This window comes from Emys orbicularis, chromosome 6, assembly GCF_028017835.1.
Source record: "Emys orbicularis isolate rEmyOrb1 chromosome 6, rEmyOrb1.hap1, whole genome shotgun sequence".
NCBI lineage: Eukaryota > Metazoa > Chordata > Testudines > Emydidae > Emys > Emys orbicularis.
Window position 1 is genome coordinate 39,525,738 of NC_088688.1, and position 23,822 is coordinate 39,549,559.

Sequence of the window (23,822 nt, forward strand, 5' to 3'; positions counted from 1 at the left end):
ATTCCAAGCTTGAATTTTTGTTCTTCCTCCCTAGGTTTTTTTTCCCCTGGTAGGGAACTGATTTATAGAACCTGTCATCTGAGCTGTCATAGACCAAGCCACAGAATGACATTGTATGCCATTCACCTTTTAATTTATTTTCTGTGTCTCATTTGAGACAATGGAGACTCACTACCAACTAGGTTTTCCAAGCACTGGCATTTACAAGAAACCCACTATATTATATAGGGAGCTAGGGTAGGTTAACATATTTCTTTCAGGTAGGAAGGCAGTAGCGTGGAGAAGCAGAGGAGGGAGTCCTAGATAACAGGGAAATCCTCAGTGGTAACTGGTAATCATCCTAGCAGTCACAGTAAGTGACAAGGAGAAATCTAGGGTCTGCACTTCTGCAACTGAGCCACCGAAAGCAAATTTGCCAGTGAGAGGGAATGTAATATCTCTCTAGTGTAATTTTGTTGTTTTATTAGACAAAATGTTTCTTTGCGTAACAGAACATTTAGATAAAAGGACTGAATCTGCTATGCCAAAAATCATTTTTTGAAAATGACATCATGATATTAAGCATGTGCATTTCTTCTTTTGTCTGCATTGTTTTATCAGCTGACTTCTAAGAATGAATGGTGGTTCTTCAAGTGCTTGCTCATGTCAATTCCATTCTAGGTGTGTGCGCGCCCACGTGCGCCGTTGTCAGAGATTTTTGCCTTAGAGGTATTCGTAGAGCCATCTGTGGCACCACGTCGAGTGCCGCACTTGTGCGTCAGTATATCAGGTGCCGCCAGCCCTGTGCTCTCTCCATTTCTTCTTACCGCCTGTGGTGGTTAGTCGGAGCGCTTATCTTTACATAGCAAGGGCTGGTGGTTTCGTCTCTCCTGACTTTGAGCCTTAGGACCTTGTAAATAGTTGTTTATAGTAGTTAGCGTTAAGTAGTTGTTAAGTGTAGTTAGGAGTTAGAAGTTAGATTCCCAGCGGGGACTTTGCCCCAGGTAGGGCATGTCCCAGTCTCCAGTGTTTAAGCCCTGCGCGAACTGTCACAGGCCTATGCCTGTAAGTGACCCCCACAGCAGCCTCCTCAAGTGCTTGGGGGAGTCGCATGTGAAGGACAAGTGCTGTATTTGTAAACATTTTCGACCCAGGACTCAGAAAGATCAGGATAATGGTTTGCGGGGTCTCCTCATGGAGGCGGCCCTTCGTCCGACTTCCGAGCCGTCCTGACAAGACTCGCCTAGTATCTCAGCCTCAGTGCACAACGTACCACTGTCGCCAGTGCCCAGAAAGAAAATAAAGAAGCCCGAGACAAGGCAGCGCTCTCCATTTCCGCGCTGCAGATCTCCAGCAATGTAGCTCAGATCCTCTGGGGCTCGCCCTCAGTCACCGGCACCACAGTTGCGATCCCCACCATCTCAACTCGGATAGCCTTGGGGAAGGCGTCAATCTCCATTTCACCGCCACCGTTCGTCCTCCCGCTGGTCGTCCTCAGCCCAGCTGTCAGTCGCCTGCCCTGTGGGAGCGCTCCCCGTTGCAATTCCAGTCCCCCTGGCCCCGGTCTCCTTGATACCAGCACCGATTCTCTCACTCCAAACACCAATTTCCGGCAGCGACGGTCAGCAGGTAGACACAGGCGTCGACGGCCCCACCATGGTCACTGGAAGGGGATTCCTCCAGCACGGAAGGGCAGGTCAGCCCCTCGTCAAGACCCCACCAGTGTGAATGGGCACCTGAGGCTGTTTCAACATCTACGGCTGCCTTGGCAGCATGGCCAGTGGCCTTAAAGGAGTGCGTGGGGCATGCTGGTAATGCATTGCCCCCTTCACACCATTCATCTGCTGCCGCCTCAGAGCAACAGCTGGCAGCACCACCAGCACCGGGCTCGGTCCATGAGAACTTGCTCAGAGGTCGGGGTAGAGGAGACAGTGCCCACCCCAAAACCCCCCCATCTCCAACATGGGATGATGCCCTGGAGCCTATCCCAGCGGTACAGTTGTTGTCCTTGTCCCCGGACGAGGCGGTCGCAGGACCCTTGAGGGCCAGTCTGCTGGACAATTTTAAGGAACACCAGGCCCTGCTTTGACAGGTGGCCGAGAATTTGGGCCTATTGGTGGAGGAGATGGCTGAGCAGGCGGACACCTTATTCAATGTCCTCTCAGACTCTACCCCGGCACATGTTGCACTACCAGTGCATGACAGGTCCTGAAAATTGCCAAAGCCCTCTGGCAAAGCCCGTAATCCATCCTGCCCACCTCCAAAAGGGCCGAAAAGAAGTACTTTGTCCCTGCCAAAGGGTTCGAGTACCTTTATACCCGCCCACCTCCAGACTCGGTGGTTGTCTCTGCGGCCAGCAAAAAGGATACGCATGGGCAATCTAGTTCAACTCCCAAAAATAGAGAGGTCAAAAGACTGGACCTTTTTGGGAGAAAAATGTATTCAACAGCCAGGCTGGCGAACCATCAGGCCTTCTTGGCAGGTACAATTTTAACTTATGGGACTCCCTCTATAAGTTCAAGGAGTTCCTCCCTCAGGATCTAGCCCAGGAATTTGGCACTCTGGTGGAGGAGGGCACTACGGCAGCTAGGTGCTCTCTCCAGATGACATGGGACGCAGTGGACTCGGTGGCCAGGGTGGTCACGTCGGCAGTGGTCATGAGGCGCAGCTCCTGGCTTCAGACCACCAGCCTGTCCCAAGAGCTGCAGACCTCTATCCAGGACCTCCCATTCAATGGGAACGGTTTCTTTTTGAACCAGACTGATGCAAGGCTGCATGGGTTAAAGTACACTCAGGCCACCCTTCGCTCGCAGGGCTTGCATACCCCACTAGTCTGCATGGAAGCAGTTCTGGCCGCCCCTGCCACCAAGGCCTTGGCAGCCTCGTGAACGGGTCAGCACGAAGAAGGTGAGAGAGAGACAAGCTTGTGAGTCACCTAGAATGGAATCGACATGAGCAAGCACTCGAAGAAGAAAAAATGGTTACCTACCTTTTCGTAACTGTTCTTCAAGATATGTTGCTCATGTCCATTCCGTTACCTGCCCTCCTGCCCCTCTGTCGGGGTTATCACCAAGAAGGAACTTAGAGGGCGTAGGGCTGGCGGCGCTTGATATACCGACACATGAATGTGGCACTCAAGGTGGTGCCAGAGCTGGCCCTATGGATACCGCTAAGGCAAAAATCTCCAACGACTGCACACGTGGGCACATGCACACCTAGAATGGAATGGACATGAGCAACACATCTTGAAGAACAACAGTTACGAAAGGTAGATAACCGTTTTTTACTTTTGCATGATTGACAGTGCAACCTGTCAGAAATCTACTGCATTCTTTTTTCATGCATTATGGAGAGATTACTTTATTTGTAAATGTAGTTTTAGGAAGAGGATAGCAAGTTAGTTACTAGAGTGTTGTTATCGCTATATTTAAGAGTGTTTCAGTACAGCAGTTAAGTTTTTCTCAAGTACATCATGCTCCATTAATTGTAAATCTAGAGCCAGACTCTCAGATGCACTTAGTCCATCTGGCAGTAAATGGTCTCTAATCAAACAGTAGTCCCATGACCCATGAGATGTTGGGAACACAATGGAAAAAGTCTCTGTAAAGTGAAGGTTAAATAATACTTTCTGGTCAATTAAGGATTATTTAATTTAAACACCACTGAGGTTTTATCCTGGAATAAAATGTTAATTCACTGCTGTATAATTTTAGAGATGGATTTCTTCTAATAATGAATATCACAACATAACTGAAACATTTTTAAAGTGACGTAACAGCGTGCACCGCATACTAGATAGAGATTGAGCATGCTTAACTTTATATTGAAGTAAATTATTTTTTGGTTGAAGTTAGACTGTACTTTCATATAGGTATGTATTTGGGACTTTTTTTTATTCTCTTGCCTAATATTTCTTATAATCTGGTGAGAAAATAACTATATATATAAACTATGAGAAACGGTACTTCTTTTTCACTGCTTATAATTGAAAAAAAGTTAACCACAGTGATTATAAAGAGACTATTGATTTCTCTCTCTTATTATATTGTAAATCTAACTCTGAGGATTAGGCTGCATATTACTCATCCCTGTCTGCTCTTGAATTAAAGTATCTGTCTGATCCTTTCCCGTGAGATAAGTTTGTCCCTGTGGAAGTCATGCAATGCCATTTTTCTGATGAGACTGTAGATAGCTAAATATACTTAAAGGAAAACAGAATCCAGTTTGCATAGGCATGTTGGCTGAAAGTTTGTAAAATAAAAAGCCTTTCTCACAATAAATAACCCATGAAAGATTTTTTCAACAGAATTTTTTTTTATTTTCTAGCTTCCTTGTTACGGCCATCTTGCTGAAAAATGATTTTTATTGGGATTTTTTTGTACATAATATAGTGCATCACACATAAATATAGATTTATAATAAGTATACAGAAATCAATAAGAAAAAAATATTGGTACAGTACTAATTATAAATAGCTTTATTTGTTTTTTCTTTATTAGGTTGTTTACAATACAATGCACACAGTAAAATATTGTTTCCCATACAGTGCAACAGTATTGTTGATAGCATGAGAACAATTTGGTGTTAATCAACAAAACTGTGGATTATTTCTCTTTTACATCTCCAAGGTTCTACTGGCATTGAACCCTCATTGCTTAAGCTAAAAAAAACCCATGAATTTAATCTCTTTTCAAGCTTAAAGCCACATTAACCTCTCTCCCTGTGTGCTGCAAGTTCTGTGCTAGGTCTCTAAGAGGCTCAGCCCAGAACCTCTGTCTCTGCTCATTGGGACAGGGACTTCTGTATTCTATACTTCTATATTTTATTTGTGCAGCACCCAATCCTGATCATGACCTCTGGATGCTATCATAATATAAATAACTGGGAAATGAGAGCTATACCAGAATCAGTGACTTGATCCCAGTGCACACTTCTGAGTCAGTTCTGACCTCACAGTGGTGGCATCATAATAAATTAGTAACTGCTTTGGGGTACTTAGATACTACATTGATGGTAGTGTGATAAATACCTAGACAAAGAGAACTTGTTTCAACATTCAAAGTACTATTTACCAGCCTGTTAGAAAGCTATGCAGCAGTGTTTCATATGCCAACTACAATGGTATCTGCTTTATTGGGACACCTTTGCTGAGTCTGTCATCGTGATTAAGCAGCTGTTCTGATAACCTTTTTTTCATAAACAGACTGAAAAGCTTTATAATGAAGGAGAACACTGAACTGAATTAAAAAGGCTGATACTGAACTGATATTCAATACATTTCTTCTTTTAATCCTTCGTTGGCCATTTCTGAATTAGAAGGCTAAACACTTCAAATGTAAATATTACTTAACCCCTTGACACTGACTGAATCCTCATTGAGCAGAATTTTTGCTAATGCTGTCCCAATTAAGCAACAATCAAGCCATACACTATAATTAGACTAGTTCAATTTTCAGGAAAATGTCTCACTAAAGTTGCTGTCCTTATTAAGCATATGCTAATTCAATGTAGTAGACCAATTATAATAATAATAATAAATATGTATTTCTGTAAGGCCTACCTCATGAAGATCTCCAAACACAACACATGTTAGATAGAATTAAGTAGTAGTATTCCCCACGTTTATCCCCATGTGGAAAATGAGGCACAGAAATTAAGTGCCCAGAGTTACACAGGAGGTCTGTGGAAGAACTAGAAATGGAAACCAGTTACTTGTCAATTTTATTTTTCCCATACGGAGTTTTCCTGATTCATGTACAGAGGAAGATAAAGAATCTTGTCAGGTGTATATACATTACCAAGCTTATCATCTTAGGATCATGTAGAAAAGTTTTCATTCATATAATGCAATAAATTCAACAAAATCACAACACAAAATTTAAACAAAGATCCCTAACTAAAGGTCAATTTCAATACAAACTTTAAAAAAAAATTCTTGATACAAAATCACAATATTTTAGAAGACGGTGCAGTTTAAAAATATGCAAATTGTTCAAATCTGTCAGTTTGCTATACAAAATATTAAAATGCTTTACAAAAATAATATTAAGTGCCTTTCATATAACTGTCATCTGAACAGAGACCTGTAAGGAACAACGCATTCACACTTTACCATGTACGGTAACTGGTAACTTATTAATAGTATCTAAGCTCTCTAGGCAATAATGAGAAATTATCAGTTATTCTGTCAGAGAGATTGGTTAAACTAATCTTAGCATTCTTGTAATATTAAATTTCTCATCCAAAGAGTCCTAGCAGCTGAGTTATTGGTGGGTCTCCTACAGATTGGCCTACTTAGCTGCCTTACATCCCAGAGAAAGTTGAATCTTTAAATTAAGCTTCACTGGTATATCAGACATCCAGGTGAGCACAATTAATGTGCCTGAAGCTGACATGGAGGTAAGCAAACGTAATACCGGGGTTGCTAACAATTTAATTCAGCTTCAAAAAAGGGTCCTGATTTTATAAGGATATTCAGTTCAGAATAACCAATCAAAGGGAGGGAGCATTTCAAAGAAGATATGATGACATAAGTGCAGAATATCTGAGGAAGACTTGATTGCTAAGAATGCAGTTTATCACTCAACGTGCCTTTCTTCCTACTTCAGTAAAACAAATCGTAAAGCAAAACCATCTAGTTACACTGCAACAATACATTCACCTGATGACATTGCATTTTATCAGCTGATGGAAGAACTAGACAATGGTCTTATGTACAACAAGGCTAGTCTCCTGTCCAAGCTGCTACAAAGATATAAAGCCCTACTTCCCTCAGATGTAGAAAATGCAAGCTATTCCAGTAGCAAATTACAGGCAAAATTAGGAAGACTTTATGTTCTGCAATTTCATTCCATGCACAGCATGGACAAAGCAAGTCTACCCTTGTTCTATGCAGTGCAATAACATTAACTGATGCTATCCAAGCTGCTAGTAATCTGAAACAGGAACTTAAATTCACCCACATTTTGTGAATGTTCTTCTGGCGAGTGAGCCTGATGAGAAGCTTTCAAATGAACAAGTGGTTTTATATAATTCCACTTCAATCCTTCGCTCTGAAATAGCCAGAAGGAAAGACTCGGTATTATCCAAAGCCAGGTGATTGTAGTTTACAGAGGTCAGCTACTTTTGTGCCCACTTGGAGCAGGAGTTTGTCCTTTGGTTGATAGATAAAGAGGCATATAATTTGGCTAGCAATGAGTATAATCGTTCAGAAGACATTAAAATTGTGGAGTACATAGTATTTAACTGTTCCAAAATCATGACACCACTGCACGTAAGCCTTGCCTCACAGCTACACCATGAGTTTGGATCTTGCAATTTAATAGAGATATACTACACCTTCATGGATTTTTTTTTATCAATGATGATGAGCTGAGGTGGTTAATCACTAGTGCTTGAAAGACTCAAGGGAGATTTGTTAATTCCAAATTGAATTATAGCACTTGTGCTGGTGGAAATCTCATCCATAAAGAAGGTGATAATATAGACATCACTACAGAGACTGGTATTATAATAAACACCTTCCATTCATTGTCTAGAATGGTAATTCAAGAACAGTCTGCAAATAGTCCAGCATCACAAGAAATATCATGGAAGCTGGGAAGGAAGTCACCTACTCTTCCTGGGCAACCAAAGTCTTTTATACAGTGTGCAGCATTTGAGAAACCTAGAACATGTCCAGAACCAACTCACCATGAAAAAGTACTTGAGAAAATAAACTCCTGTCACCTACAAATAAACACCATCTGAGCTCGCTCTTGGTAACTTTTAACACTACTACCTCATGATGTCCTACCAATACCAAATGATGATGATATTGTTCACACTCAAGTGATTCCATTTTGGTTTGATTTAAAGCACAAGCTTGCAACAAAGAATAGCACCTACACAGCAGTTGCATATGCACTTTTTGTGGATGTCCAACCAGCTGACATGGCCACAGTCTATGCCAGAATGCTGAAATGTAAGGAAATAGCAGCAGCTGTTGCAGCTCTATGCTTTTGCTCAGCAAATGAAATGGGCTCCCCCAAATGAACTTGGTACCAGTGTGATTTGTCAGGGTGCTTTTCACCCAGACAAATCACATTGCTAGTCCTTCTTATTGAATCTGAGGTGTATGCAGCTCGTACTCGAGATCAAATGTTTGCTGGTAAGTGATTCGCCTTCTCTACATAGCTTGAATCTAGTATTTGAGGCCCTGAGTGCTCTGAAACTTTATTCATTTGTTAAATGGTGTGAGCAGGGAGGAAGTGCTCATGTAGTTCCAGCATTTGTCTGGGAAGTGTTGGCTGACTCAAAAGGTGTTTGAGTCTGAAGACACTGAATCCTTACAACAAGTCATTAAAGAGCTTGATGATGCTGTAACATATGCTACCACTGCTGGAGGAATTTCAGACACAAGGATATGCCCAGTCTCCTACATTCAAGTTCTGGGATCATTTTCTCCAGGTTATGCAGATGCTAATTCTAAATGTCCATGCAGAGTGAGAGGGTGATAAGAAACTTCACCTGCAGACACAACATGCCATGCTTCCATACTTCAGACAGGCCCAGCTATGCCAGGTAGATACCTAGGCTGACCAGACATCCCATTTTTAAATGGATAGTCCCATATTTAAGCCCTCCTGCAGGTGTCCTGACTTTTTTTCTTAAAAACAGACAAATTGTCCCATATTTTCTGTCTCTCCTTCCCCCCTCCTCCCCCATCAGTACTGGCGGGTCCTGCTGCTGGCCGGATCCCTGCTTGCCAGCCCCCTGCCCACCAGTGGTGAGTGGGATGGGGTCCAGTCCAATGATGGGGGTGGGTGTGCAAGACTGGTGGCGGGGCGAAGCAGCAGCGTGGGGGGCCTGTCTGCTCCTCCTGCTGGTCCATCAGTGTAGACTCAGTTGCATGCCAGCTCCTAGCCAGCAGGGCCCCACCCCATTTCCGGCTGTCGCTGGCTGCGCACTGCGAGCTACGGTAGCTGGTGAGTACAGGCAGGCACCAGGCAGCCACTGGTTACGTGTCACCTCTACTGCCCACCCATTGGCCCTTTATGTGCTCTCCCTCTCACTGGTCTCTCCCTGCTTTACCCCTTCACCTTCCCCAGTCCCACTGCCCTTCCATATCCCCCCGGGCAGGGCACGTCCCACTCCCAGTGCAGTCTGGAGAACCAGCCCCTGGTAAGAGCGCTCAGGTCACCACCAGCCTGGCCGGCAGGCTCCTTCCTTCCCCCACTGCCTCTGGCTGGGCCAGCACCCCGGGAAAGCCCAAGACCCTCTGGCCCGAGGCACTGGCCAGGAGGAGCCGAGCCGTGCATGTGCCAAAGCCCCACACAGCGCTGGCACGGGGAAACCTCTCCACCCCTCAGCTAAGCTCTGGAGTGGGGGAGGAAGCGATTTCCACCCTGTTTCCGCTCCTGCCCCCAGGGAGTGCGGGGCTGCTCCGTCCCCTAGGCACCCTCCCCAGCTGAGCCACCTCACTGTTTAAAATTAAAGCATGCACGTAAGTGCTTTGCTGATTTGCAGCCTTCAGTTTGTATCTAAGTTTGTATCTCTGGACAGGTTCGCTGAAGCCCCTGCAGTCAGGTTCCTTGGGCCCTGGTGCACAATGCATCCTTAGGGTTTAACCCCTTCCTGCACACACTGTAGCCGGAAGCGGCTGGGTTATGTCGGTGGCCAGCAGCAGCCTGGGGGTGTTACCTGCCTTTCGACACTGTGCGGGCAGGAAGAGACAAGCTGCTTCCAGCCACATGGGGGGGGGGGGCAGAGGAGGAGAAGAAGAGATGAGCTCTACAAAGACATGGGCCAGGGCATCCCTTCCCCACTGTGTGCCCTTCCTCTTCCCTCCCCCCCCCCCCGCCCCCCCCCCCCCCCCAGCCACGACACTAGGTACCAGGAGAGGCAGGTCTGTCCCGGAGGCCCAGCTAGGCATAGAGGGCGGAGAGCACCGGGCAGGGAGGGTCAGGTGGATTGGTCAAACCCCTCCCTCAGAACCTAGCAGGGTCAAGACTTTAGTTCCATAAGGAAGGACATTTTCTTCAGATATAAGGGAATGGTGTGAAGTAGATTTCAGATTTCTCCCTTAAGCCAGGTTCTAATTAATAATGGTAATACCTCAGAAGTAGTTATTAACCTCCCTCCCCCACTATTAATGTCAAGGGGCTAGACCCTGAAAAAGGATCCACCAAGATGTACACAGTAGAAATAGCTAGTGTGTTTCAATTTGTGGAATCTCATTGATTACAGTGGGGATCTGCATTGGAGCCCATGTGATTTTTTTTTGGCAATCATTATAATTGTTGTATATTAGTTATGATTGCTGATGGGTTTTTGTCTAGAAATTCTTGAAAAGAGCTTTAAAAATTCAATTTTCAGATTGATTCTGGATATCAGGTACAAAAAATCCTAACGTATATTGGAGAATACCATAACACTGTTAAAGCACATCTGGGAGCAGAGAAGGAATGAGGGCAGAGCTGAGCTGGGGGTGGAGCACAGGGTGGAGTGGAGCTGGGGGCGGAGCAGGACTGGGGGTGGAGTGGGACTGTGGGTGGAGCTGGTCTGGGGGCGGAGTGGGAGTGGAAGCATGGCGCTCCCTCACTGCCCCCTACGGGGGCTGGCCTGGGCCTGGAGGCAGAGCAGGACTGGTGCCTGAATGATGGTGTGGGTGGAGCTGGTCTGGGGGCAGAGAGGGGCTGGAAGCGTGGCGCTCCCTCCCTACACTCATGGGAGCTGGCCTGGGCCCCACCGCATGCCCCCCCCCAACGTTCCTCTATGCCCCTCCTCCCCCGGGGGAGCACCCCACAGTTTGGGGACCACTGTTCTAGGCAGAGTGGGTAGATTAAGAGTCAAGGTTGTCACTTGGGATTGTCTGGTACTTTTAGGTTTGTGAGATTCCTCACTTTGATTTTTTTCCTGATTAATCACTTTGGTAACATTAAATATTGTATAAATCAATAATATTAGATATATTATTCAGTGGATTCTGAAAACGTCTAATGTCACTCCATAGAATATACTTATTATTATTATACACGTGCATCCAGCACCTCCGTATTTAAGGTTCAGTTGAGCTTTGTACCTAAAGCAGGGATTTGAACTCCTTGTTATATACGAAGAATACAATGTATCTGCCCCAAGCTTTTCGCACTTGCTATTTGAGTTCAGAATGATTTTTATGAGTATTTACAAGCAATTTTTTTAATTAGTATGAGTTAAAATTAATTAAAAACATGACATTTGAGAAATTCAGTGCCGTCTCACCTTTTCTAAGGCCTGAAAGATCTAAATAACAAAAACTCCTCAAATTTTCCATATGGTTGACACTCACAGAAAACTCCATCCTCCAATCTAGCACACATATCAGAGAGGAATTGAGGGACAACTGGGGTTAAGGGCGTTTTATACTCTTGACTCCAGAATGTTGGAACATAGGGGCATGCACTCCCATCCAAAAGGGCTAATTGCTTTGAAATGGGTTCTGTGACTGTGTGGCAATGCATGCATTCTGCCAGTATAGATCTTCAAAAGCAATACACTCAGAGAACAAAAGTTACCTTGGCAAGTATTGACTATGGTAATGGGTGTAATATAGAATTTGCTTTTTTGTGTACAGTAGAACCTCAGAGTTACGAACACCAGAGTTACGAGCTGAACAGTCAACCACACACCTCATTTGGAACTGGAAGTATGCAATCAGTCAGTTGCAGAGACACCCCCCGCCCCAAAAAGCAAATACAGTACAGTACTGTGTTAAATGTAAACCATTAAAAAATAAAGGGAAAGTTTGAAAAAAAAATTGACAAGGCAAGGAAACTGTTTCTGTGCTTGTTTCATTTAAATTAAGATGATTTAAAAGCAGCATTTTTCTTCTGCATAGTAAAGTTTAAAAGCTGTATTAAGTCAATGTGCAGTTGTAAATTTTTGAAAGGACAACCATAACGTTTTGTTCAGAGTTATGAACAACCTCCATTCCCGAGGTGTGCATAACTCTTGAGTTTCTACTGTATATGTCTAAACATTATTAATGTATATTAATGAATAAGACTTGATGGTGTTATCTTAGCATATAAATTACACAATCTGCTAGACACGTGAAATTACTACACCTTAGAAATAGCTAGTGTGTTTCAATTTGCAAAGTCTTTTACAATATGGAAACTAACGTACATAGGTGCGGAAACATTTGCTATACAGGGATCACTAAAAAGAAGACGTTGGGATTGAAAGTATAAAAATAGTTGATGAGTTGGGAGGAGGTACGAAAAGGGTCAGAAGGTGTGTTAAAGAGGTAAAAAAGATTAGAAGATAGAAATGGTAGTGATTCAAAGGCTAAAAAACCAGTGTTGGAAATATAGAGATGACAATTGATTTAGAAGAGATTTACAACAAAAAGGTGACAAATATGGGAGTGGTGAAAGACTGCAAAGAATTAAATGCCAGAGAGTACAATAGAATAAAAAACTTTCCTTGCAGTCACTTATGAATGAAAATGAAAAGTAGTCTACCATTTCATCTCAATGGCGGGTGTTCATAACAAATATAAAATGTAGTTTTAGCAGCTCTTTTGTGATACGTCAAAGGATTTTTCATGTCTATCTTTTTCTGTTCTAGTTTTTTTTCAATTTTACCTTTATCATACATGAAATAAGAGAAATAGGCAACAAGTATTGCAGTATCACAGTAATATTATATCAGAGGGGTAGCCATGTTAGTCTGGATCTGTAAAAAGCGACAAAGAGTCCTGTGGCATCTTATAGACTAACAGACGTATTGGAGCATAAGCTTTTGTGAGTGAATCCCCACTTTGTCAGATTAATGTAGTGGAAATTTCCAGAGGCAGGTATATTCTTGCCTGCATATTTATACCTGCCTCTGGAAATTTCCACTACATTCATCTGACGAAGTGGGTATTCACCCACGAAAGCTTAAGCTCCAATACTTCTGTTAGTCTATAAGATGCCACAAGACTCTTTGTCAGTAATATTATAGTTAACATTAAGTTTGATCTTAGATTCAAACCTCTATTTTTCTTCGACTACAATATTATAAAAATACTTTGGGCCTGGAATTTCTCCCACTTGATTTAAAAAAAGCCAGGTGTTCCTTTTTTGAGCTATCCCAATACAGGGAGGAATTTTGGCTGGTTGTTTTTTCACATTCCAGTGCTTTTGTGTAGCTCAGAGGGTTTAGTACATATGGTGTAGAAAGTAGTCCTCAATGTAGAATGTGTTTTTCCTTCTTTGAGGAAATTTGTTTTGGTAATAGCCAGTCATGAATATTTGAAAATTATGTAGTAAGTGTAATCCACGCTAAGAGAGTGTCAGCTGCTCCACATATGAGGTTATCTCCTACAGCCACCAGATAAGGTAGGAGGCTCAAGCAGTAGGGGGCTTATGCTTTTATTTCTGAAGATACTGCATTCAAATTAAATTGTCAGCACAAGTAGGGTCATTAGATAGGTACGCACAATATGTTGCTTTCCTGTTTGATATAAGCACACCCCCAAAGTGTGATGTTTTGTGTTAATTCCCATAAGAGGAAGAGATAGGAGAGGGGTGACAGACTGCCTGGACTTTGCAGTCTTGGTCTAATTCATCAAGTTAATTATCTTCTAAAACTTTAGACTTATTCAGGCTGACCAATGGTAAACACCCTTTGCCTGCAAAAATAACCCATTTTAATTTTTTTATTTGTCGTTTGCATAAGGGTTTATAAAGTATTAAGACTAAAAGTACAAGAAACTCCAATCATACAGTAGTTGTGTAAGATAAAAAATTATAAGAGACAAAGTTGCAAATGAAGTGGCAGTAACAAGAACCTCTGAAGAGCAGAGTTGCACAAATCTAACATGCATGACTTCATCTGAATTCTAAGATTAATGGGGATGGATCTCATTAGTATTTTCATGGATGACCTACAAGGAGCCTATTGAAACACATCTTTTATGCACCATTCTGTTACTTACAAGAAAAGAGGCATGTTCTTGTGGAATAACCATTAGATGGGAAGCAAAGAACTCTTAAGTAAAACTGGGCAATTTTTTTGAACAAATAGTTTATTTGCTGAATAATGCAGATTCAGCCAGAAAAAAAAAGTCAGGCTTGGGGAGGGTGGTGACTTTATAATTTTAGCCCAGTGGCTAGGGCACTCAACTGGGATTGGGGAGACCAAGTTTTGAATTCATGCTCTAGAACAGGAATTTGAACCCAGGTCTCACCCATTCCATGTGAGTGCCCTAACTCCCAGTCCATTGGCTAGTCTGGGTTGAATTTCTCTACATCTCTTCTGTTGAAGCTGTTCCATTTTGTATCTACTCTGTATCTGATCTACTCTTGAAGTCTAATCCTGACTTTGAAAGTGACTCTGTGTGTTAAATCACTCCAGATTACATAATCTCTCTGTCTAAATGTCCTATTCTGTAAAATGGGGTCAATACTTACCCATTTCATAAGTGTGATGTAAAGATTTAGTCATTAATACACGCACACCAGTTTGAAGATATAAAGTGCGATGTAAGTACTATGCATTATTTAATTAATTATTTAAGCTAGTACTGAGAAAAAAACACAGATTCTATGTTGACTGTATACATAGCAGATACTAAGACCTAGATTATTTGCTTTTTTTTTAAAAAGAGGATTAATTACAAATAAAGATAATCCTTATTTTTATTTATTATTTATGTATAGTAACATTCATTAGGTGCTTTCAAACATTCTAGAAGTATGGTACCTGCTCTGAAGAGCTCATACTCTTAAGAATACACAGACAGATAGATGGACTTTAGATTCTGAGGCCAGAAGGGTCCACTGTGATAACCTAATCTGACCTCCTGCACAATACAGGCCATAGAATTTGCCTGAATAAATTCCTGTTTGAACTAAGAGCATTTCTTTTAGAAAAACATCCAATCTTGATTTAAAAATTGCCAGTGATGGAGAATCCACCACAATGAATTGTCTCAATAGTTAATTACCCTCACTGTTAAAAATCTACACTTTTTTCCAGTCTGAATTTGTTTAGCTTCAACTTCCAGCCATTGGATCTTGTTATATCTTTGTCTGCTAGATAAAACAGCCCATTATCAAATATTTGTTCTCCATGTAGGTACTGATAGATTGTGATCCAGTCCCTGTTAACTAAATAGATTAAGCTCCTTCACTTTCTCACTATAAGGCATGCTTTCCAATCCTTCACGCATTCTGTGGCTCTTCTTTGAACCCTCTTCAGTTTATCAACATCCTTCTTGAATTGTGTGTGCTGGAGCTGGACACAGTATTCTAGTAGTGGTCATTATAGTAATAAATTCAGAGGTAATATAACCTTCCTACTCACAATTCTTGAGGTTAAGGGAAGGGAATAACTATAGGCAGCTTTATATACAAATTAGTTTGATTCACTGTAAACCTCACAAGTCAAGGGTGGATGCAGATTATTATCTAGTGGTTAGAGATTAGATGTGGAAGTCTACAGAATGGGTTTTATTCTCAGCTGTATCACTCATTTGCTGTGTGAACTTAGATCAAGTTACATAACCTATGTATGTCTCTGATTCCCCATCTGTAAAATCTGGGTGATTGGCATCTCTAATGTGGCCATCACAGTAATATCTACCATACCTCACGTGGATGATGAGGAGTGTACTTAATGGTAGTTAATAAAGTATTGTGAGATCTTCTGATGGAAGAAGTTATAGAAGTGCAAAGTATTTTAGCAGTTTGAGTCCATGATTTGAGAACTGTTATTTAATTAGTTTGAAACTACAGTTTAATTTTCATTGTGGAGGTAACTGAGTTCTCCTTGGAAGAATTTGACTCAATGAGACCATTTCTCAGCACAAGTACAAAAGAAAGCAAAAGCTTTCTATTACTTCAGCTCAGATTATAAAATTGATGTATGAGTCACTGGGGTGTTGGGACTGCCTCTTGCCTGCATTGCTATATTTTTGCTCTTATCGGTTTTCCACAGCTTGCACTGAAGGACCCTGTACACACTGTGTCGCTGCAGCAATTCGTCTATGAGAAGCTAAAGGCACAGCAAGAATTACTGGGAGAACAAGCCTTTCAGGCACTTATGGAAACAGTGGATACAGAAATAGTCACACAACTACAAGAATTCTTGCAAGGCTTCTAAAGAGCCAGAAACAAGATTTTCTATGTCTAACTTTCCAGTTCAAAAATATGAAAAAACACCTAGCCTTCCATCTTATATGCAAAAACCTGCTTAAAAGCTAAAAGTAACTTGTGTAAAAAATAAAGAAGCAGAGACCGTGAAACTGATTTATTTTTCTTTCTGTAGGATTGACAGAATAAATGTAAATTGGCTCCTAACTAGAGTTTACAAACCTGTTTCACAAGAGAGTGTAATTTTATATATATGAGGAATGGGGGGCTGCATGAGGTAACGTGTACAGTGAAAACAACTGCTTAATTTACTGTTAATAGAAAAAGAAATGTTTTGATTCTCTTATAATCATGTGTGTTTAACACTTTGAGGAAAAGTGAGGGCTAATGTGGGAGATATTTTTTGTGTAACAATAACAGCTCAATTTGGCTGCCTTACATTTTTAATTGTTTATGACACCATAATAAAAAAAAAAAAACAATTCTGCACAGCCATTTAAACAGTTATTGCAGCAGGAGACTATAAGACATTAAGTCTTTAATTGGATTTTAATATTATATATTACATACATCCACATACGTACATATTCCTAAGATTTTCATGCTTGGGGTGATAAACAGTTTGAAAAGAAAACAAATTTACCAGTAAAATGTTTTATTTTCATGATACTGATGCATGTATGGGTAAAATTGTTAGAAAAGGGAAATTGTCTCATTTTATTTTCTGCAGACATGTTTTCTACTTAAATATGTAGTGTAAGAACCCCAATACATTGTGGTAATGCACTTCTGTCCTGTAGCAGAGACCCGAGTTCACTTTCTGATCCTAGTCTCTTTCTCTCAGGCTGGTGGGAGCTGAGTGTATTGTGGATATATACCACCAGCCTTGCGAGAAGTTGAGGTGGAAGGTATGCTCTGTGTTGCTGAATAGTGCCCTCTTCAGAAGATTAAGGACCTGATCCAGAGCCCTTTGACTTCAGTGAGCTTTAACCTTGGATCAGACACTGTGAATGGTGATGAGAATGGTAAAGTAAGAAAGATGGAGGAAGGAATGTTCGGGGCTCTGTCAGTGACACACAGGAAAGTTTCTGTCCAGCCCTCATCCCCAGGAGAGAAAAAAACGTGTCTTTTGTTTTGTTTTGTTTTTGGGTTGTTTGGTTTTTCGAGGGTTCAGGGGGTGCTTTACTTTTCCTATCTGCCCTCTATTGTCAAAACCCTTTTTAGTTGTGGATTATTCTAGTTTTGTTTTGTTTTAAAGGAAACTGTTGAAAACATGGTAGCAAAATGTACAGTATGAATTTTCTATAGAAACCTGGGTACAGTATGTAACTGGAGAACCTACTGCCCCTTGGTAATCTTATAGAACCAAAAATGTGCTAGAAATGTTGATGCTTCCAAAAATAAAACAGTAAAGTTTCAATTAAACTTTCCAAAGATACCTCACCTCTGACTGTCTTAATCTGTATGCTTTTATTCTTAAGTATACAAAACACTCTCAATAGTTTAGAGATTCATGCCTCCTTCAAGAGTCTTGTACTTATAAGGTATAAAAGTGCTGTGAATTGTAAATGGCAATATTGTTCTGAATTCTTCACTACAGATTTAACTTTTGTGCTTGATGATTCAGGCTAAAAGCTACTTAGCATGATTTACACACCCCCCCCCCCATACTATTAATATATTTCCATTCCACATTCTAAAATACATTTAAATAGAACATATTAAATAGGCTTTTTTGACATACTCTGTAGAATGCCTATGTCTGTTAATGTGATGATAAATACTAAGGCATAAATACTTTTGAGGATAGAAATTCTCACAGAATGCACATCTTTCCACCTCCTGATGGGTTTTCAGCTTAGGTATTGATACAGCAGATTTACTAAATTAGCTATTTTAACTATTACTTTATTTAAATCCCTAGATAAAAATATAGCTTTTAGTTCAAAGTGACAAAAATTCCCTAAGTTCTAAGAGTATTTTAAATGCAATCACAAAATTAACAAAAAGTTATTTTGAAAAATATGTTGTCTTTAATGTCAAAACAATACCTCACTGATTCCTAACATGCCCACTCTCCAGGAGAATGACCTTTGAAACAACGCTTTTTTGCATGTTATACAATGCTATGTTATAAATGGATAGTTCTGGAGCTGTATGACAGAGATGTCTTGAGGGAGTGTGTACTAGTCTGTAATTGATTCCAGCAATATATGCTTAACACTGCTTTTTTGGTAGTTTTGTTATTGTATGTCCATTAACTCTTGTTCTGCATATGGAACATACCCATCCCCAATCACCCCTCAAAAGAAATGTGTGAAAGGCAAATTCTAGAAAATTGTGAGATTTGATTGCTATGGATTAGAAAGGAACAGGAACTCAAGGGTGGTTGGGGCCATTCCCCGTTTTGTATCCTTTCAACCCTCCATGATGGGAGGGGCAAATGGTCCCAATGGACACAGCATTCCAGAAGGTTCTGGAAGCCGATGGCATGGGTGCCTTGATCCCACCAGTGTGAATATGCAGACACTCGTCTCAAAAAATTCCAGTTACAGGTAAGTAACTTTCATTTTCTTAATAGAGCTATGCTAACCCTGATTTCCACTGGACTGGAAAGAAATGGAACATACTCTTTCTTACAGGATTTTGGTACTTCTTGAACTATGTTTACAGAGCTGAGAGTGATTTCTTAGAGATCAAAAATCCTAACCCTATTAGCAAAATTCTTACTATAATCGGGAAAATGTTCTTGTGTTTAGTTTTTGTTTTTCTCTCCCTTGGTTAAATCTATGGTATCTCTTTTTCTCTATGTTGAGTAATTAATTTAAATTAACAGTCTCTTATGTCTGATTTCATAAAATGCTGTAATCCAGTACCTCAGGTCATTGGTTATTCATCAGAGGACAGCTCCAGGATCTTGCCCATTCATTCAAAATGTAACTAGTCTTTGTCTTCCTCATAATTGCCATTGAAAAGCCCAGCTGAGATAAAAACAATTCAAATAATTAACTGTAAACCTTAGACACAAAGACAGCTTGAAATAGCATTAATTCATTATTATTATTTATTAATTACCTAGACAAATGCAGGAATGACAGGGAACATGTCTGTTTTGTGCATGTCATTGTTTTTCATATTAGAGACTTGATCCACCCTTGGCTAATTAACAGACTACTTGTTAATGTTAAATGACTGTTGCGATTAAAATTTTAATAGGGTTTCATAACACTGTTATTGTTAATCAATGACTCTAAATAATAATAATAAAAAAAAGATTTTTCTTCACTTTGGAGGATTTCATATTTTAGCCCTGAACCATTAAAGCCAATGGAAGCTTTGCCATTTACTTCAATGAGTGTAAGTTTAACCCTTAGGGCCAGGTTTTCAAAGGTATTTAGGTGACTGAAGATGCAGATAGGCACCTAGGTGCTTTTGAAAATTTCACTAGGTACCTTTATGTTGCAGATTCTCATTCATTACTAGTGGACAGAGGCGGATTATGGTTTTGTGGGGCCCTGGGCCAGAGCAAGAGGGGGACCCTCCCCACCCTGCCTGCAGTCCCCCACCTGCCCCTCCCAGACCTCCTGCTGGGGAGCGGGGTTGGACATGGGGGCTTCTCCTGTTCCCCGCAGGAGTGCCAGGCCGGTGGAGCAGGGCAAGCCCCCACACTCCAACCCCGCTCCCCAGCAGGAGCACCGGCTGGGCAGAGCGGGGCAGGTCGGAGTACGGGGGCGCCCATTTTTCTTAGGGCCCCAGGCATGGGCCCCATTGGCTCAGAGGCTAATCTGCACCTGCTAGTGGGTTAATGCCTCTCGCCTGCCACGGGAATTTGTTGTTTCTAGTGGCTTCAGGACAAAGCTCTCTTCCTTTCAGTTCAGGCCACCAGATTTTCTGCCTCTGGTGGTAGAGGAAGTTGGGAGTTCAGTTTCTCCTGATTATTTGTTATAAAACCTTTAATTTTTTTCGTTTTCGTGCAGTTATGACTTATAACAGGGGTAGGCAACCTATGGCACGCGTGCCAAAGGCAGCACACAAGTTGATTTTCCGTGGCGCTCACACTGCCTGGGTCCTGGCCACCAGTCCGGGGGGCTCTGCATTTTAGTTTAATTTTAAATGAAGCTTCTTAAACATTTTAAAAACCTTATTTACTTTACATACAACAATAGTTTAGTTATATATTATAGACTTATAGAAAGAGACCTTCTAAAAACATTAAAATGTATTACTGGCACGCGAAACCTTAAATTAGAGTGAATAAAGAAGACTCGGCACACCACTTCTCAAAGTTGCCGACCCCTGATTTATAATCTTCCTCCTTCTCTCCCCTCACGGATTGGCCACAAAACAGCATGGTGGGTTCAGTTAACTGGATCTGCTGCTGCAATGCCTCCTTGCTGGACTCCTTTGCCCCAACTGAGGCATGGCAGAGCTCTCTGCAAACACGTGGCTGAAATTTAAGCAGTGTTCCCTATGTGAGGCAGCTTTCACAGGCTCTACAGAGCGTGAATTATACTCTGCCTGTTCCCAGCCACCCAACCCTTGCACTTAGGGTGACCAGATGTCCCGATTTTATAGGGACAGTCCCGATTTTTGGAGCTTTTTCTTAAATAGGCACCTATTACCCCCCACCCCCTGTCCGATTTTGTCACACTTGCTATCTGGTCACCCTACTTGCACTGTCACGTACAGGTCTCAGAGTTGGTCCCCAGCCTGCTCCAAGGAGCTCTGACTCCAACACAGAAAAGCCCAATCAGAAGCTTCTGAACGTTCAGGGAGAAAGTCTTGAGGACAAGGAGAAAGCTATCCAGCCAGATCAGGGAGGTAAATCCCACAACGAACCTGGGCTGGAGAGGGAAAACCACCCTGAAAGAATCCACAGTTCCCCATCCCGCAATACTGAAGTGGGTCCTCAGCTCCTTCAGGAAAGAAGCAGGGCTTTTACACAGCTCCCCTTCCTTCTACTATGAATCAGCAGATTCTCATGATACTCCAGAGTAAGTGCTGCATACCCCGGTCCCAAAAAAGCAAAAGCAAGAGTGTCCTTTGCAATGCAGCGAGTACTATTGTTAATGTGGCGTGGGGTCAAAATCAGGGGTTAAACCCCTTCTCCTGAGGGAGTGTTTGCTGGGACTTTTCTCCTGCACACAGAGTCTCTCGCTGTGCTCTGTAGCATGCTCACCACCCCTCCCCCACCCTGCAGCATGTCTAGGCAGGCAGAGAGGCTTCTTTGTCCCTCCTGTGTAGTAGCCCTGCCTCAGACTGCAGCCTCATGGGAATTGTGGCTGCCTGGCTTTCAGCCCAAGGACCCTCGCTCTGCCAGGAAAGTGGCTCAGATTTGAGGCAGCAGCAGAATGGGAATTGTGGCCTCTGAGCATCAGCCATAAACCGTGCTGTGCCGTGAAAAGGGGCTCAGACTCTGAAAGGTGGGAAAGGGTCTCTGTCTCTTTCAACCCCCTTCCCTGCTCCACATTCAGCAAGGCAAGCAGGAGACTGCAGCTTTCACTTCTGCCTGCCCTGGCTCAGAGCCTTGCCTGGGCCCCTGCCCTGCAGGTTCAGTGCCTGAACAACAGGCAGGTCCTAGAGGAAGTGCAGTTTCTTCTTCCTTCCTTCCCCTTAAAGGACAGGCATGGAGGAGAGGGATTAGCTGGGGGGAGGGGGAGACAGTCACAAGTGGAGGAGCAATGGAGAGAGTGAGGTTGGTTTGGGGGAAGAGGAAGGAAATCCTGAGGAATGGGAATAGAGGTTGGAGGGATTGTGGAGAGGGGAAAGAAACTGTCCAGACGAGAGACTGTGGGAGGACAGAATGAAGTACGCTGAGGAGAGAATGAGGAGTTTGGGGAAAGAGAGAGAGAGCATGCAAGGAAAAGAGAATAATTGGGGCTGGTAGAGGAGAGACTGATGTTTGTGGGGAGGGGAGAGGGAGAACGTATTGGAAGCGCTTGTGAAAAGTAGATGAACCAAGTGAGCTTTCACATGGAGAGACGCCTACGGGGGAATTTTGGAGGGAGTGGAAATATGGCACGCTGTCTGAAGGCTGCTGCAGCGCTGGATGGGAGCCTGTCCAGGAAGGTACCATAGGAGAGATGGGCAGAGGCCAAAGTAAGTGATAGAGACTTGTTTATATGTATTTATTGAAGGGGGAGAAAGTAGCTTGTGTTAGAACATATTTCTGCTGCACAATTTCTCTTCTGGTTCATAACAAATGCGGAACACCCCAGCCCCTCCACTTGGGAAATCTGGAGGTGGTTTAATATTGTTACTGGAAGCTCCAGAACTAAGCTGTGCCCTTCAATTTAGTCCACACAGAAATTCTGCCTCTGGCAGTGTAACAAGTTTTATAACTTTCATTTTTATTCATCTTTGTGCATTAGCGACTTCATTTAAGCTCCTAGCTCCTCTCTCCTTGTCCTCAACTGAGGAATCACCGGCGGGAGCACTGAGGCTCTAACCCTCTTGTTCAGCACCACTCCAACAAGCTCCCTCTCCCCCTTCAACAACAGTAGGAAAGTCTTGCAAGCATCTATAGCTTTGTCAGCTCTTGCAATTCCCCCCGTCCCTGACATGATTTTAGCTGGGGTCGAGCCAGTCTTGGGATGATGCCAGAAGATCTAGCCCTCTAGCGAATTTGAGCCCTCTGGTTGTCTGCCCATTTGTCCTGGGGCAAAAATAACCGATCAGAGCTGCTGCTGGCAGTGCTTGCATGCTCTCTCTCTCTCTCTCTTGCTCTTTCTCTCTGTAGGAACAGGAAGCTATTATTATAAGAGAGAATGGGGGAGGAGGGACCTAAAGAGCCCTGCAGGTCAGGGCAACTCCGCATCTTCCTTCCTCCTCTCCTTCTGTGACCAAATGGACAGGACGTCACCTCTACTCCCCCTCCTCTCTCCCTGCCTTCAGCCCCCAGCCTGAGAAAGGCAGAGGGGTATGAAGAGCCCCTGGAGCTGCCCCCCAGGATGGAAGAGGGACCAGGGACCTACTACAGCCCCCTCCAGTCCTGTGGAGGGGAGTGAAGAACCTCAGGAGGAGCATCCATGAGGCTGGGGGGCTGAACTGATGGAATTAATGAACTGATAAGGGCTGGGGGGGGCAAACTGTTGTGGGGGCTGGATGGGCTGAACTGAGGGTGGGCTAAACTAATGGGGGTGGTGCAAAATTAATAACAGGGCAGAGGAGAGGTGTAGGGGTGGGGAGGTGAGAGCTTTTGCAGTGAGGGCCATAATCACTTTGCTCAATAAATTTGGGACAGTGGGCAACACCAATTGTCTCATGCACAGAGTGGGGATGGGCAGGGAGGTTCGAAGATCAAAAGACCGATAAAAACGTATAGTCTTTTTTAAAAAAAATACGATTTTGGGGTTCTAATCTGATTTTTGATCTCTTGAGGTTGGCACTACTGTATCTAATAGTCTAACAGAGCTATTGGACTGTGACAGGGCGAGCTATGCCCTGCTATTGCTGCCGTCAGGCAGCCCTCACTCTGCCAGGTCATGGGGCTTTGAATTGGACCAGTAAATGGGGCCTCCCCTCCCACACAAAGCCACTGTGAAAAGGCTCAACTAGGAGCATGATGATTCCCAAGGATGCGAACCTCTCACAGTCTGCTCGGGGAAATTGTGTGAACTCCGGAAATGTCTGGTCTCCAAAAGACAACCTTTCATAAGGCAGCAATTAGTTTTGTAAATGAGCAAGTGATGTAAAAACGAGGATTTAAAACCTTTCTCTTTTGCCTTCCCACCCTAA

At 42.7% G+C, this 23,822-nt stretch overlaps 1 protein-coding gene across 1 annotated transcript in view; it reads left to right on the forward strand.

Moving 5' to 3' along the window:
• IPO11 (importin 11) overlaps positions 1–16,095 on the forward strand; it is a 250,011-nt gene extending 233,916 nt beyond the window's left edge. Inside the window, exon 31 of the mRNA XM_065406414.1 lies at positions 15,931–16,095. Within this exon, the coding sequence (XP_065262486.1) occupies positions 15,931–16,095 (165 nt within the window). The remainder of the gene's footprint in view (positions 1–15,930) is intronic.
• Positions 16,096–23,822: the final 7,727 nt, after the last annotated feature.